Below are 17,089 nucleotides of genomic sequence, written 5' to 3' on the forward strand. Positions count from 1 at the left end.
CTGGTTCTTGGCCATTTCTGGTTTTTTGTTTTTGTTTTTTTAAATAATGGTAAACGATACATAACATAAAATGTATCATCATAACATTTTAAGTGCACAATTTAGTAGCATTAAATACATTCACAATGTATAACCAAACTCCAAGAATTGTTTGTATCTGGCAAAACTGAAACTCTGTACCCATTAAACAACAACTCTCCATATCTCTTTCTTTCCAACTCCTGGAGGCCACCATTCTATTTTCTGTTTTCATGAATGTGACTACTCTGGATACCTCATATAAGTGGAATTACACAGTATTTATCTTTTTGTGACCAGCTTATTTCATTTAACTTTTAGGGGCTTTCAGATCAATCTTAGGCCCACCTCCAAATTTCCCCTTTTCTCCCATGCAATTTTCCCCAGACTGACTATCTTTGTTTAAACACAGAGTTTTGCAATAAGAGCTGGAGGGAAGACTTGCTAGATTGGGAGATTTCTTTTTGTTTTTACTTAGAGGTACAGTTGATTCTCATTTGCAGATTCTGTATTTGCAAATGCATCTATCCACTAAAATTTATTTATAACCTTAAAATCAATACTTAGGGCACTTACGTGGTCTTCTGGGATATGTGCAGGGTAATGAAAAATCTAAGTTACCTGATGTGCAAATTCCCAGCTAAGGTTGAACAAGGGTACACCCTTTCTTGTTTCAGCTCTCATACTGTAAACAAGTATCCAGTAAGTGGTCTAGTTAGCATTACATTCTTTGTTTTGTGCTTTTGTGTTGGTAATTTTGCTCTTTCAAAGAGCCCCCAGCATAGTACTGAAGTGCTCTCTAGTGTTCCTAAGACTTAAGAAGGCTGTGATTACTGAGGATATACTTGTGTTAGGTAAGCTTTGTTCAGACAGAAGTAATACTGATGTTGATCTTACATCTACAGTTCAATGTTAATGAATCAACCATATATGTTAAACAAGTCTTCTTAAACACAAACACAAAAAAAAAAGATCAGTCATTGATTTTTTAAGACCCACTCCAAGCTTTTCTATGCACTGGAGTTTCATTATTATACCAATGTAAAGATGGATTAGGTCACTTACAAGTGGGTTTATTCTTTATATGAACTACAATATCCATATCATAAAGTTACTGAGAATCTACAAAAGATACTGTAGGTTCCAGAAACTCTAATATACAATTACTATTACTCTAAGAAGCATCTACATTAAAACCCCCCAAAAAATCTCTCTCAAATAGTGATCAAGTAAAATTTGAAATGCACATTTATACATCCAGTAAAAGCCTCCTTTAAAGTTAAAAAGTGCCAGTCTTTTTCTTTAGACATACCTAAATAGTATGACCTAAAACAAACAATAAAAACATACATGCTTTAAATATTATTCTCAGAAAGGAAATCTGCTACATCTTTAAACATAGTTGTAGTAAATTCTAGAGGCTCCTGGGATGACAAAAATATTAGTTAAAAAAATTAAAATATTCCCACACACCTTCAAAACAACTAAGCACTGTCTATGTATGATAAAACTATTTTTCATTGTTTGTTTACCTTATGAATTTTAGTTGTGTTTGTGTATGTGTTGGGGGGTTAGGAGATTAGTGGGACAAGTAGAAATATACATTTTAATAGTTCTTTATTATGTGTCTGATTCAAATAAACAGAATAAAACAAAAATAATAAAATGCTTAGGAATAAACTTAAACAATGAGACAAAAGACTTATCCACTGAAAACTACAAGACACTGCTCAAAGAAATTCAAGTAGACATAAATAAATGTAAAGACATGCCATGTTCATGGACTTCAAGACTTAGTATTATTAAAATAACAATACTGGGGCGCCTGGGTGGCGCAGTCGGTTAAGCGTCCGACTTCAGCCAGGTCACGATCTCGCGGTCCGTGAGTTCGAGCCCCGCGTCGGGCTCTGGGCTGATGGCTCGGAGCCTGGAGCCTGTTTCCGATTCTGTATCTCCCTCTCTCTCTGCCCCTCCCCCGTTCATGCTCTGTCTCTCTCTGTCCCAAAAATAAATAAAAAACGTTGAAAAAAAAAAATTTTAAAATAACAATACTACTAAAAGTGATCTACAAAATCAATGCAATCTCTATCAAAATTACAATTTTTTTGGTTTATTTTCTGGTTTTTTTTGCAGAAACAGAAAAACCCATTCTAAAACTCCTATGAAATTTCAAAAAACCCCAAATAGCCAAAACAATCTTACAAAAGAAAAAGTTACAAGACTTGCATTTCCTGATTTCAAAACTTACTACAAAGCTACAATAATCAAAATAGCTTTGTACTGTCATAAAGACAGATATATAACTAATGTAATAGACCCCAGAAATGAACTCTCCCATATATGATCCATCGATTTTTGACGATAGTGTCAAGACCAAAAGGTCAGTCTTTTCAACAAATAGTGCTGGGTCAAGGGCATCCAAATGCAAAAGAATGAAATTGGACCCTTAACCTTAATCATATAAAAAAGTTAACTCAACATAGTTAAAAAGACTTAAACCTAAGAGGTGAAACTATTAAACTTCTAGGGATAAAAAGGGGGAAACATCTTCATGGCACTGGACTTGGCAATTATTTTTTGGATATGACACAGAAGCACAGGCCACAACAACAACAAATATTAAATAAATTGGACTTCATCAAAATTAAAAACTTTAGTGTATCAAGGACACTATCTACATAGTGAAAAGACAAACCAAGGTTGGGAGATAGTATTTCCAAATCCTATATCTGATAAGGGATTAATATTCAGACTACTAAAAAAAAAATCCCTTACAAGTTGACAACAATAAAACATAAAGAATTTAAAAACAGACAAAAGACTTGAGTGAACACTTCTCCAAAGAAAATAAATACACAAATAGCCAATAATCAAATGAAAAGATGCTCAAGATCACTAATTATTAGGGAAATGCAAATCAAAGCCACCATGAGGTATCACTCCACAGCCATAAGGTTGGTTATTATCAAAACAACAGAAAATAAGTGTTTGCAAAGATGGAAAGAAATTAGAACCCTTGTGCATTTCTGGTGGAAATATAAAATGGTACAGTCGCTGTGAAAAAAAAGTTTGTAGGTTCCTCAAAAAACTAAACACAAAACGGAAATGTCATCCAGTAATTCCATTTCTAAGTATATACTCAAAATAACTGAAAGCAGGTACTCAAACAGATACTTGAACACCAATTACCGCAGTAGTGTTATTCACAATAGCCAAAAGTTGGAAACAACCCAAATGTGCACCAACAGATAGATAAGCAAAATGTAGATTACATACACAACAGAATGTAATTCAGTCTTAAAAAGAAATGAAATTTTGATGCATCTACAACATGGATAAATCTTGAAGATATTATGCAATTTGAAATAAGCCATACACAAACGAACACAGTAATAATTCCACTTATATGATGTACCTAGAACAGGCAGAGACAGCAGGACAGAGGTCATCAGGGGATATGGGCTGGGGGTGGGTGTGGAATGGGGAGTTATTCTTGTTTAATGGGTGTGGTGTTTCTGAGATGAAAAAAAGTCCTGGAAATGAATAATGGTGATTGTTACATAATGTTGTGAATGTTCCATGGTTAGTATCACGGAATGCATACTTACAAATGGTTAAAATGGTAAATTTTATATACATTTTACCACAATTTTTAAAAAGTCTCAAAAAATCTGTGATATAATTATGAACATGTATTTACAACTTTCTATGTAAATACAAGAGGTATGTATATAATATAAGGTATATATATATATATATAGTAAAACCAAAAGTTGGATTTAAAACCTAATGAATCCATAGGTTACCCAGGCCAATTAGCTATACAAGCTCGAAGTATGCTGTCAGGTAGTTAACGAACATCAGACTGTATTCATAGAAATGTGTTCAGTATTATTTCTGAAAGTTTTTTTTTTTTTTTAATTTTTTTTTCAACGTTTTTTATTTATTTTTGGGACAGAGAGAGACAGAGCATGAACGGGGGAGGGGCAGAGAGAGAGGGAGACACAGAATCGGAAACAGGCTCCAGGCTCCGAGCCATCAGCCCAGAGCCTGAGGCGGGGCTCGAACTCACGGACCGCGAGATCGTGACCTGGCTGAAGTCGGACGCTTAACCGACTGCGCCACCCAGGCGCCCCTCTGAAAGTTGTTTTAAGAAGCCATTAATTTATTCTAATTAGATGTTTAGTTTTATAAATGTCTACAACATAAAACGGGTATTTTCCTTTGAGTTCTATGGCAGCATTTAAGAAGTTGAAAAATTTTAAATATAAACCTATAACAATAGCAGCTGCAATCTCCTGAGCTGTTTACATCAAAAGGCATTAACACTACATACATTATTTCTTTTAATTCTCACAACAAAAATAAGGTAAGTATATAAATCCATTAGTGAGTTAAGTTAAGGTGAGAAAAGTTAAGGTTTAGAAAGGTGAAGGAACAGAGTTTAGACAGCTGGTTAGGATCAGAGCAAGGACTCAAAACCAAGTGTATGAAACAGCAAAGTCCATGCCTCTGAAATGAGGTATGCATATCCTAAGAATGCAGAGCAATGTGAAACCACAAGATCATTAGGTTTCTCATGAGGATTTACTCTTATGAAAAAAAATTATAATATTTTGTCATAAAAAAAACTATAGAATCCTAGAACTGAATTTTTCCATTTGCAAAAATTTAAATCCAATACATTTTCTTTTTTTTTTTCCTTTTTTTTTTTAACGTTTATTTTTGAGACAGAGAGAGACAGAGCATGAATGCGGGAGAGTCAGAGAGAGAGAAAGGGAGACACAGAATCTGAAACAGGCTCCAGGCTCTGCACTGTCAGCACAGAGCCCGATGCGGGGCTTGAACTCACGGACGTGAGATCATGACCTGGGTCAAAGTCGGACGCTTAACCGACTGAGCCACCCAGGCGCCCCTCCAATACATTTTCTAATAAAAGAAACATGGATCAGAATACAGATTAAAAGGCAATATTAGCACAAAAGTTTGATGTAGAACATAACTTCAAAGGAATTTTCTATCAGGAGAGTCTCATGGATTGTAAGTCACCTCCGGCAGGTAGGGAACAGTGAGAGGGATGAGTGGACCCGTCTCTACCTTCTTCCACTAGGACTACTTAGATGTTAATATTTAAGAAGCACTAAGAGCATGTATCTTCCACTTTATGAACTATATCAACTATGCACAAACACAGAAGTGATAATAATTTTTATATTTCATTTGAGTAAAAAAAAGCAGTGTTTATCCCGTCACAATCATGTTAAACCCTCAATTATATAACAATTTAAGTTTGTATCCCCAGAGTTTTCCTTCAGGCATGCCTATTTTCATTCCTCACTGTTCCTAATTATTCCTCTTATCCTTAACCTAGGCCCAGAAAAGGAAAGAAAGGTAAGAATTTAGATCCATATTCAAGAATAATACAGTCATATAACAAAAAGAATAAGTGGTAAATTGATTGTACAGGAGGTTTGGGCCAGTGCAATAATGGGAAGAAAAAAAAAAGCAATTGGGACTCTTACACTGGAAAGGAAGAAATAAAACTGTCTTTAAGCATCTAACATGTTCATGTACATAAAAATTCCTTAGGAAACTATAATAAAGCTACTAGAAGTAAAAATTTAGCCAGGTTGCATGATATAAGGTCAATGCACAAAAACAAATTTCTACATACTAAGAGAAGCCAATAATTCAGGATTGAAGGTAAACAAAATCATAAAATCTTCTGTCTTCTCACATGGAGGAGGGGGTGAGAGAGCCCTCTGGGGTCTTTTTTATTAGGGCATTAATCCCATTCATAAGGTCTCAACCCTCATGACTTAATCAGCTCCCAAAGCCCCCACCTCCAAATATCATCACATTGGAGATGAGGATTTCAACATACAAATTTTGGGGGAACAGAAATATAAAGATATAGGTAAATTTATCAAAATATTTTCAAGACCTCTACATTGACCACTACAAAATGTTGCAAAGAGAAATTTATCATAAATAAATGGAAAGCTCTCACGTCCATGAATTGGCAGGTTCAGTATTAAAATATAAGCCGGCATCCATCTTGTCAGCTCAGATGAAAGAATGAGCACTAAAGGTTGTATCATCCCCAGGCAAGGCTGGACTGGCCAGGGAACCTGCAGAAATGCAACTCCACTAGCTTATAAACAAAGATATAATCACCAAATGTACCTAATGAAATCTCTAACATAAAGAGTAAAAGCATTTTTCAGATTCCAAGTCTCCTGAAATGGAAAAGACTTTCAGGAGACCAGACAAAGCAACACCAGAGCACCTGCTAACATGACCTTCTGGGCCTCCAATCAGTGGGGTCCACCTTCTCAGGAGGGCCTTTGCACCAAAAGTTGCCTTTAAAAACCCTCGTTTGTCAGGGCCCCCGGGTGGCTCAGTCAGCTGAGCATCTGAATCTTGATTTCAGCTCAGGTTATGATTTCGGGGTCATGGGATCAAGCCCCAAGTTGGACTCCATGCTGAGTGGAGCCTACTTAAAGTTCTCTCTTTGTCTCACTCTGTCTCTTTCCTTCTCTCTCTCACCCTCTGCCCCTCCCCTGCTCACACTTGCACTCTCGTGCTCTAAAGTTAAAAAACAAAACAAAAAAACACCCTCACCTGTAAGCCACTGGGAGAGTTCAGGACTGTGAAGCATTAGCTTCCTGTTATCCTGGGTGGTGCCACACCAATAAACAGCCTTTCTTGCAATAGGCTGGTATCAAGTTTTTACTTGCTTGCTGTGCATCAGATGGATGAACTCTCATCTGGTTCAGTTTACAATATCAAGTGTCCCTACAGATTCAAAGTAATCCCACTAGAAATCCCAGTGGGCGTTTTGTAATATTCTAAAATTTATATTGAAATGTGAAGGATCTAGCATAGCTAAAACAATATTGAAAAGAAAAACAAAACTGAAGAATTTAGACTACTTGATTTTGCAACTGATTATATAACACACCAATAATCAAGTTTTAGCATAAGGACATATAAATCAATGGAGCAAAAGAAAAAGTCCAGAAATAGACCCACATATGCACATGATCAATTGATTTGGCAAAAGGTACCAAGGAAAGCCAATGAGCAAAGAACAGTCTTGACAAGAAAATGTTGCTGAAACAACTGCATCTCCACATGGAAAAGAAGCCCTTAAGTTATACCATCCCATAAAATTAACTTAAAAGTGACGACAAACCTAAAATATGAGTTAAACTGTAAAATTTCCAGAAGAAAACATATCAGAAAATGATTGCTATAAAAACTTAAGGAACATCTCTTTGAATGACAGTGTTAAGAAAACATAAAGGCAAGCCATAAAAAGAGACAACATTCACAATACATATATTTGACAAAGTATTTAATCCAGGACACATAAAGAATTCGTAGCTCACTCATCAAACAAAAACTTAAATTTAAAAATGGACAAAAGATTTAAACAGGCATTTTAGAGCAAATATACAAGGGTGCCTGGGTGGCTTAGTCGGCTACGCAGCTGACTCTCAGTTTTGGGTCAGGTCATGATCTCCCGGTTCATGAGTTCAAGCCCCTTGTTGGGCTCCAGGCTGTCAGCACAGAGTCTGCTTGCGGATCTCTCTCTCCCCCTCCCCTACACGCACACTGTCTCTATCTCTCTCAAAATAAACAAACACACTTAAAAAACTCTTAGAGAAAATACACAAATGGCCAATAAGAATACAAAAAGTGCTCAATATCATTAGTCACCAAGGAAATGCAAATCAAAACCACAATAAAATATTATTATACAGCCATCAGAATAACTATTACAAACAGTTACAATATAAGAGCTGACAAGGATATGAAGCAATCTGAAATCTCACATTGCTGTGGGAAAAAAAAATGGTACAACCACTTTGGAAAATACTTTGGTACTTTCTTAGAAAGTTAAACATACATTAAACATTAGACCCAGAAATTCTACTCTTAGTTATTTACCCAAGAAAAATGAATGAAATGAAAACACATCTACAACAAATGTTTACATCAGCATTATTCATAATAATCTCCAACTGGGAATAACTCAAATCTCCACTAAAAGGTGAGTGGATAAACCAACTGTAACATAGACACCAATCGGGATACTACCCAGCAATAAAACAGAATGAACTACTGAAAAAAAAAATGCAACATAGACAAATCTCAAAAACATTTTGTTGCACCAAAGAAGCCAGAAAAAGGATTATACTACACTCTATTCCATTTATATGAAATAATACAACACATAAAACTAAACCATAATGACAGAAGGACATCAATGGTCATCTGGGGTCTGAGTTCAGTGGGAGACAGGAAGACATGGGGTAGTTTTTGAAGTGATGTGGGTCTTCTATATCTACATAGTTGGCAAAATCAATCTGCACACTTAATAAAGTTGATTTAAAAATCCCTCTAAACTAGGTTCAGTGAAATAGGACAGAGCATGTTTAAATCAAGGCAGCTAATGTTAGAGACCAGGTTATAAATATTTATAAAGAAGCCATATAAAAAATTTAGAATTAAGATAAAGTTGAGGAGAAAAAAAAAAAGAAGAAGATAAGGTTGAGGAGGGTTTTAGCACCTTTGGTATTACTAAGACAATCACCTTGCAAAAAAAGAGTGGTGAGTCTTTAACAAAATTGATTCTAACAGAAGGTTTAAAAATACACAATAGGGGTGCCTGGGTGGCTCAGTCGGTTAAGTGTCCAACTCCGGCTCAGGTCATGATCTTATGGTTTGCGAGTTTGAGTCCCGCATCAGGCTCTGTGCAACAGCTCAGAGCCTGGAACCTGCTTCAGGTTCTGTGTCTCCCCTTCTCTGCCCCTCCCCTGCTCACGCTCTGTCTCTCAAAAATAAATAAACATTAAAAAAAAAAAAAAAGTAATACACAATAGATCTGATTATGATATAATTTTGAAGAACTCTTCCAAAAAGGAGATTTTTAGGATGAGCAATCAGTGCATTTCCTTATTTCCTTTCTAATTATAAGAAAAAAATAAAGCAAAACTCAACCTAACTAATCCTTTCATGGGGCTCTCTAAAACATTTTTTTTTTAAACTTAGGTAAAACCCACTTTAGAGCCTCATCTTGCCTAACATTCTTTACACCAGTCTATTCGCTGCACTTTGTAAATTACAACCTGCATACTGTTCTATACAAAGTTCAGGTGTTTGAAATGCCAGATACAGAATGGACAATAAAGAAGTCTGTTGCCAGCAGTTCTAGACACTTTTTAGACTCAGAGTTGTATTATTATGCCCTTAGTTCAATCTAGGTCCTTAAGTGTAGGTACCACTATCCAATCTGAAGAAATCAAGGCTAGCAAATGATCGTTTCAAAAAAGAAAAGAAAGAAAGAAAGAAAGAAAGAAGGAAAGAAAGAAAGAAATGGTTTTCTGCCCTGAATAATACCTTTTTATATACTTTCAGAAACATACCACCTAACAAGGAAGCAAATTCTATTAATTTCAGTTAGGGTACCTGAGTTCTAAAGTGGGTCCCAGTTTTCCTATTTATAGAAAAGTACAAACTTGTGCAGCATGTGGGTGGCTCAGTTAGTTGAGGGTCTGATTCTTTATTTTGGCTCAGATCATGGTTTCACAGTTTATGAGATCAAGCCCAGCGTCAAGACTCTGGGCTGACATCGCAGAGTCTGCTTGAGATTCTCTTTCTCTCCCTCACTCTCTGCCCCTCCCCCACTCATGCTGTCTCTCAAAAATAAGCAAACATTAAAAAAAAGTACAAATTTTCAAAAATGTGCTGGCAGCACACATTACTTGCCTATATTCTAATTTAAATTTCCCAACACCTCTGTTACAATACTTGTTTTACACAGGAGTAAATGAAGTTCACAGAGGTGTGTAACTTGCCCAAACTACCAAATGACAGAGCTATGATTCAAAACCAGTTTAACTTCAAAATTCATGCTCATAAGTATCATGCTATAATGCTTTACAAAGAGAAGTCATTCTCTCTGACAGGTCTATATAAACTGAAGAGTGACAACATAATTTTTGAAAACTCCATTTACCTTCAGGGGACGCAGAGCACCACAAAATTTTGTCCACCAGCTGTTTTCAATGAATTCTAAGTGCCTCTCTCTTTTCCTAAGTGTTCGTAACCTTTCTTCAAATTGTTTTAAGGCGCGTTTATCCCTTGATGGCAAAGGTCGACCATCCTTGCTCTACAAATAACAGACCAAAATAAAACAGTTTTTTACCATTAAGGTCTTAGTAAAGTATCCATCAAATTTAGAAAATCATGCAACAAAAGCTTTTTTTAGGTTGGATATTCCTCAGGCAAATTTACAAACTGAAAAATACAGACAACAACTAGGTGACAACACACATCTCTGAACCAAGGTCAGCATCAAAATGCAGATGTATATACATTTAATACTGAACTTCTTGATCCCTATTTTCCAAATACATGGTCAAGTTACGTGGAGAGACATAAATATCTTTAAAAATACCTTTTTATATGGTACTTTATTCAATTTGCTCAATTACTCTCCCTAACCTCCAAGCTCCTCCTTCTATTCCTTAATATGTTTGGTCCTACCCCTCCTCTCCCTTTGGTCAGCACAGCTTTCAAATATCAGCAGAGAGATGCAATACTAGTATGTGCTATGCAGATGTTTTTAGAACTGCTGAGAACTTGCACTTTCTTATTCTCCAAGTACTTTTGCAAAATGAGTCATGTTTTCTTTAGCCAACCTACTGACGGAAAACTCCCATCGACCTATGTTTATGTGATGCTTACTGTAACCATGAGCAGTACCTTTTCCATGGTCTCGAAGATAACACTTTCCCACTTGAATTCTCCTGGCCCTAAGTGTCTTCAATTAGGTACAATAATAAACTACAGTAATATGACAACTGCTGAATATACAAAAAGGTGAAATGTAAACTTGGTTTTATTGGAAGCAACAAGAAACATATTTACATGGAACTACATTTTTAAAATATAAAGACATCAGATATTAAAATGTTAATAGCCCTACTTAGGTTTAAGTAGGTTCTTAAGACACAGACAACAAAATTGCTCTCTAGTGTATCCCAGTGCAGGCTCACCTGAAATCATCAAAATAATGAAGACAACACTCAAATATCCTTTAATAAAGAAATTTACACAGTCATAAAGATCTCTTTACATAATGGCACTGCCATGCTCTTCTAGACCGAGCCATCCTCTTCCACACCTTACCATATTGCTTCTCAAACTTTATCATGCATAATTACCTGAAAAGTTTGTTAAACACAGATTTCTAGACCCTATGAATAAAATTTAGTTGGTCTTGGGTGGGGCCTAAAATTTGCATTTCTACCAAAGTCCCAGGAGATGCTGGTGCTACCCAAACAGGGACCATAGTTGACATACCTGAGGCTATATTTAATTATCTTCACTCCTTTAAGTCAAATACCATATGTACTATCAAATTGTATCCTCAATAAAAGGAACCTGGGAGAAAGGTATTTTCAGAAGGACAAAGGAATAAAACAAACACTCCCTTCTAGAAGACAGATCCAGGCAATAATACTTCAAGTATATGGTATGAGAAAGGTTTGGTACTTTGTACCTTAAACATTCAGTGTTTCTCAAAACTGCCATTCTATTATCCAAAGGATACCAGCAATAAAGTAGTTTTATTTAACAGCTGGCTTTCACTATTTCAGAAAAAAAAAAAAAAAATTAGTAAACTGATTTAAGGGTCCACTGAAAATAAATCCAAGTTATCTGCCTATTTGGTGAATATTTCAGTGGAGTAAAAGACAGAAGTCCATTCTGCTTTGCCTATTAACCAAACCAAGATAAGAAGAATATTGGTTAGAGAAACAAACACCAGGATAGAAACTCAGCGGGATGCCTGGGTGGCTCAGGTCATGATCTCCTGGTTTGTGAGTTCGAGCCCCACTTCGGGTTCTGTACTGAGAGCTCAGGACCTGGAGCCTGCTTCGGATTCTGTGTCTCCCTCTCTCTCTGCCCCTGCTCTGCTCGCACTCTGTCTCTGTCTCTCAAAAAGTGAATAAACGTTAAAAAATATATATTTAAAGAAACTCGGCAACTAATTATCTCATCTGGAAAAAATATACATATAAAGTATATGAACACATAGCCTTTGTTCAAAAAAAAGTAAAATGTGAAAGAAAGCTTCCCTTCACACTGTCATTAAGTACTACTGCCCTTTCGTATTGTTATCACCATTAGAGTAAATCAGTATCCTTACACACATTTTCTATGGATTTATATGCATTCATATATGCTAATATAACATATGGTTTTTGTTATACGTAATAGCTAACATTTCTTGAGCACATTTCTTGTGCCTAAAACTTATCTGTTCCCTTACATTTATTCTCCTTAAATCTTCAGAACAAAATTTTGAAGTTGGTAGTACTAGTATACCCATTTACTAGATGAGGAAAATAAGGCTCACAGATACTATAATATGCATGATAAGGAGAGCTAGAATTTGAACTGAGAGACTGATTTGATAATCTACCTCATTCTTTTTTATCACTGCACACCACATTATACCATGGTACCTTAATAAATACTTTATTTTTGAACACTTAGACTGTTTTCTTTTGGAAGGGGAGGGTGTGCATTAACAGTGTGCATAAACATCCTTATATAATGAAGTAGGATACATTCCTAGACATCAGCTGCTGGATTAAACTTTACTAACGGGTGTGTTTGTTTGTATATGTACATGTCATATCACATAATTTTCTTTAAAAAGCTGTAGACTTTACATTCCCACAAACAGTGTATCTATGCCCCAAATCTCATTAATACCTGACAGAGGTAAAAATGTTAAAGATTTCTAAAAGATAAAAAAATAAATATAGGGGTGCCTGGGTGGCTCAGTTGGTTAAGCGTCCGACTTCGGCTCAGGTCACAATCTCACAGTTCATGAGTTCGAACCCCGCGTCGGGCTCTGTGCTGACAGCTCAGAGCCTGGAGCCTGTTTCAGATTCTGTGTCTCCCTCTCTCTGACCCTCCCCCGTTCAAGCTCTGTCTCTCTCTGTCTCAAAAATAAATAAATGTTAAAAAAAAATTTTTTTTAATAAATATATATATATATATATATATATATATATATATATATATATAATGAGTACTTCTAATTAGCACATCTCTGATTATGAAGGTGACCAACCATCCTGGTCTCTGTACTGCAAGTTCCATGTTCTGGAAAATCTCTCAGGTCCTACGTGAACTAGGATGCTTGGTCAACCTACTTACTACTAAAGAGCTGAAGCATCATTTTATAACTTTCACTGGATAGTTTTTCCTTCAGTAAATGCTATTTGGGTCTTTTGTTCAATATTTCTATGTAATGCTTGTCCTTTTTTCTTACTGACTGGAAGATGTTCTTTATATATAACCTATACTGCAGATTATTTCCTCACACTTTTTTTGCTGGTTCTTTAACTTCCTTTTTGGTGGTACTTTTTGGGTACATAAATTTTAGAACATAAAAATGTAAAACTCACCAATGTCTCAATCAGCATTTGGGATTTTTGTGTGCCTCGTTTAGAAAGGTCTTCTATACACGAAGAAAAAACTTTACTTTCACTTTCTCCTAATGTTTTTTAAGTTTTGTATTTGATTTGAATTCAGGATTGTTTTACTCTATGGTAGGGGGGTCTATGAAAATTTCTCTGTCTTCTATGATTACACTGAATTTCCACCTAAAGTTATGAACAACTGTCACCTCTACAATAATGAATCTTTCCAATCAGGAACTGAGGAAGTTCTCCATTTATTTCAGTCTTCTATTATGTATTTCAATAGATTTTATAATTTCTATCAGGAAAATTCTGACATTTCTTATTATTTTACTGTTTACAGCTATTGTGAATGAGATCATTTCCTATTACATCCTCCAAGTGGTTCATGATTTCTGCATGTTTGTATCCAGGCACTTTGATGAACTCTTATTAGTTCTATTAATTTGATTAATAATTAATTGAGGTTAATTTTTTTAAATTTTTTGTAATGTTTATTTATTTTTGAGAGAAATAGAGACAAAACATGAGTGGGTGAGGGGCAGAGATAGGGAGACGCAGAATCCAAAACAGGCTCCAAGCTGTCAGCACAGAGCCTGACACGGGGCTTGAACCCACAAACTGTGAGATCATGACCTGAGTGAAGTTGGGCGCTTAACCGACTGAGCCACCCAGGTGCCCTAATTAAGGTTAATTAATAAACAACAATCAGGGTTAATTAACCCTAACCCTGACTCTTTGATTCTGTCAGATTTTCTTGGTAGATGATATCTGCAAATAATAAAGGATATTTCCCTTGTTTTCACTCTCTCATTCCAATGTTTATACCTGCAATCTTTCTTACCTCACTAGCACCTCCACGAAAATGCTAACAAGCAACAGTGATACTGACTGCACTGTCCTGAATGGGAATGTTTCATTCATCATTAAGTATGAGGCTTGTTACAGGTTTCCTTTCCTAAGTACTTTCTTTTCTTCTAATTTGGTAAGGCTTCTTTTTTGTTTGTTTATAAATATAATTTATTGTCAAATTGGCTTCCATCCAACACCCAGTACTCATCCCAACAAGTGGGTAAGGCTTCTTTTTAAATAACTACAAATTGACTTTTACTAAATATTCTTTAGCATCTATTAAGATGCTAATATTTCTCATTCTTTATCAACATATTAAACTATTCTAATAGATTTTTCTAATGTGTCAGACTTTGCATTTCTATGATAAACCTAATCTGATAATTACAACATATTCTATTATAGCATAGGTTTGAATTGCTAATATTTTCTTTATAACATTTGCTTCTATGTTCATAAGAGAGATCAGTACATATATATATCCCTTTTTGTGTGCAATTACCATCTGGTTTCTATATCAGGATTATGCTAGTTTAGTAGAATAATTCAGAAAACTTTCCATTTTTTACTATGGTCTATAGATAATATTTATCTGCTCCTTGAAGGTGATAGAGAAAGAAAAACTTCATTGTGTTTTTAGAAGTACATTTAATTGGCAAGTGGTTACATGTAACTTTTAGCTTATTCCACTAGTACGTAAAACTTGAACATAAATGATACAGTAAAATCTGATGTTACACATGTAATCAGTATATGTGGGATAAGCAAGGTCCTGTTCATACCTGAGAAGAATTTTTGTTTTTTAGTTGTTTGAACACTGATAGAAATTCTCAAATTGTCAATGTTTTGCATTTCACAGAAGACAAATTTTAAAACTAAGGACATAGTTTCTTAAGGATATGTTGCAAAAAAATTCAAACAATGTCAAAAATATGCAATTGCCAATATCTAAGTCATATCAGAAAATAGCACAAAGACAATGTACTTTTATGCTTCCCAATTACAATAAAATACTAACTTACTTTTGATTTAATCGTTTGTATGTGTTGCTCCACTTCTTCAATGTCTTCAGTGTTTTCTAAACGTTCATAAGCAGCACTTCTAGTGCCTTTTATCAGATTTAAAGGTAATGCAGACATGCCATAGGCCTAAAAGAAACAAAATTAAAATGTGTTTTTAGTACCACTATTTTACACACAATTATACACAATTTTGAGGGGGAAAGATCCTTTAAAGCAACTGCCAGGGCACCTGAGTGGCTCAATCAGTTGAGCGTCTGACTTTGATGTCAGTTCAGGTCATGACCAAGTTCATGGTTGTGGGATCAAGCCCCATGCTGGGCTCTATGCTGAGCGTGGAGGCTGCTTAATATTCTCCCTCTCTCTTTCTCTGTCCTTCTCCCCACTCGCATGTACTCTCTCTTTATAAAATTAAAAAAAAAAAAAAAGGGCAACTGCAGAGTAAGCAGTTGTAAAGGATTATAGTCACTGAAGAACATGGTACATGGGAGTGAATCATGATTATACTGTCCCATAATTCTCTTATTTCACATTAACAGTTATATAAATTTACATCTGTATAATACTATTCACAGAATAGATAACATGTATGGTTCAAAGGTAAAGTTGCAAAAATAATGTAAATACAGTACAACAAGCTCACTGATTCATGCTTCTGTTTAGCCCTTCTGCTACTGAACCCCTGTAGTGTATTTTTCATTTCAGTTATAACTTCTATTTGATATCTTCTTACATTTTCTGTAGTTCTGTTAAAGTTCTTGCTGTGTTCATCCATTCTTCTCCCCAAATCAGTAAGCATCTTTTGGACCATTACTGAATTCTTTATCAGGTAAATTGCTTATCTCCATTTCAGTAAAGTTTTTGTTTTGTTTTAAGTAGATGTGCCTTATTCTTTGGTTTGGGACATACTCTTCTATCTCATTTTGCCTCTATGTCTATATGTATTATGTGAAATAGCTACCTCCCTCAGTCTTGAAAGAGTGGTCTTGTGTAACAGCTGGTGCATGTGGGCCATGAGACCAATCTCCCTTGGCCATCAGAGCCAGGCACTTCATATGAATGTCCACTCTATTTGCTGCATATGCCCACCACCAGCTGTGGCAGAGCCAGCACTGCTGTGTGGAAAGGTCACTCATCCCACCCAGTTGTGGCTCAGGCACTGTGCAGGAAGAGTGGGGTTCCAGCTGCTTGCCCATCATGGTTATGACCCAGTCTCTATGCAGGTTAGATGGGCCTTGAGGTCCCTCTGGAAGCTAATTACAGCCTGGCTGCTGCTAGGGGACAACAGGGCTCAGGTGCTCATCAGCCCAGCTGTAGCCTATCAGGTGCACAGGAAGGTAGGACTCAAGTTGCTGGACCAACTGGGTTGTGGCTTGGCTGCTGCACAGTGAGGGCAGGGCTCAGCGCACTCTACCAGCCCAGCTGCAGCTTGGTTCTCTGCACAGGTTGGGCAGGACTTACAGCACCCACTTGGACCACCTGCAGCTCGGCTGCTACATGGGGAAAGTGGGGATCATGGTGCTCATCTGGCCCATGTGCAGTCTAATCACTGAATGAGTACAGTGGGGACACTAGCCTGGCCCTTTTGCAGCTGGGGGGCTATGTGGTGCGGGGTGCTTGCCAGCCAGGGTAAGGGGTAAGTGGACAGAGTATGCACTCTAGTGCTAGCATGCTACAGGAAGGATAACA

The 17,089-nt window shown here is 36.2% G+C and overlaps 1 protein-coding gene across 2 annotated transcripts in view; it reads right to left on the reverse strand.

Moving 5' to 3' along the window:
• Window positions 1-17,089, reverse strand: part of LMBRD1 (LMBR1 domain containing 1) — a 114,306-nt gene that overhangs the window by 41,518 nt on the left and 55,699 nt on the right. For both annotated transcript variants that reach the window (XM_058734372.1, XM_058734374.1), the window contains 2 exons: window positions 15,404-15,529; window positions 10,046-10,198 (listed from right to left, as the gene is read on the reverse strand). In XM_058734372.1, coding sequence (XP_058590355.1) covers window positions 10,046-10,198; window positions 15,404-15,529 — 279 coding nt within the window. The remainder of the gene's footprint in view (window positions 1-10,045; window positions 10,199-15,403; window positions 15,530-17,089) is intronic.

Source organism: Neofelis nebulosa, chromosome 6, assembly GCF_028018385.1.
Source record: "Neofelis nebulosa isolate mNeoNeb1 chromosome 6, mNeoNeb1.pri, whole genome shotgun sequence".
NCBI classification, from domain to species: Eukaryota; Metazoa; Chordata; class Mammalia; order Carnivora; family Felidae; genus Neofelis; species Neofelis nebulosa.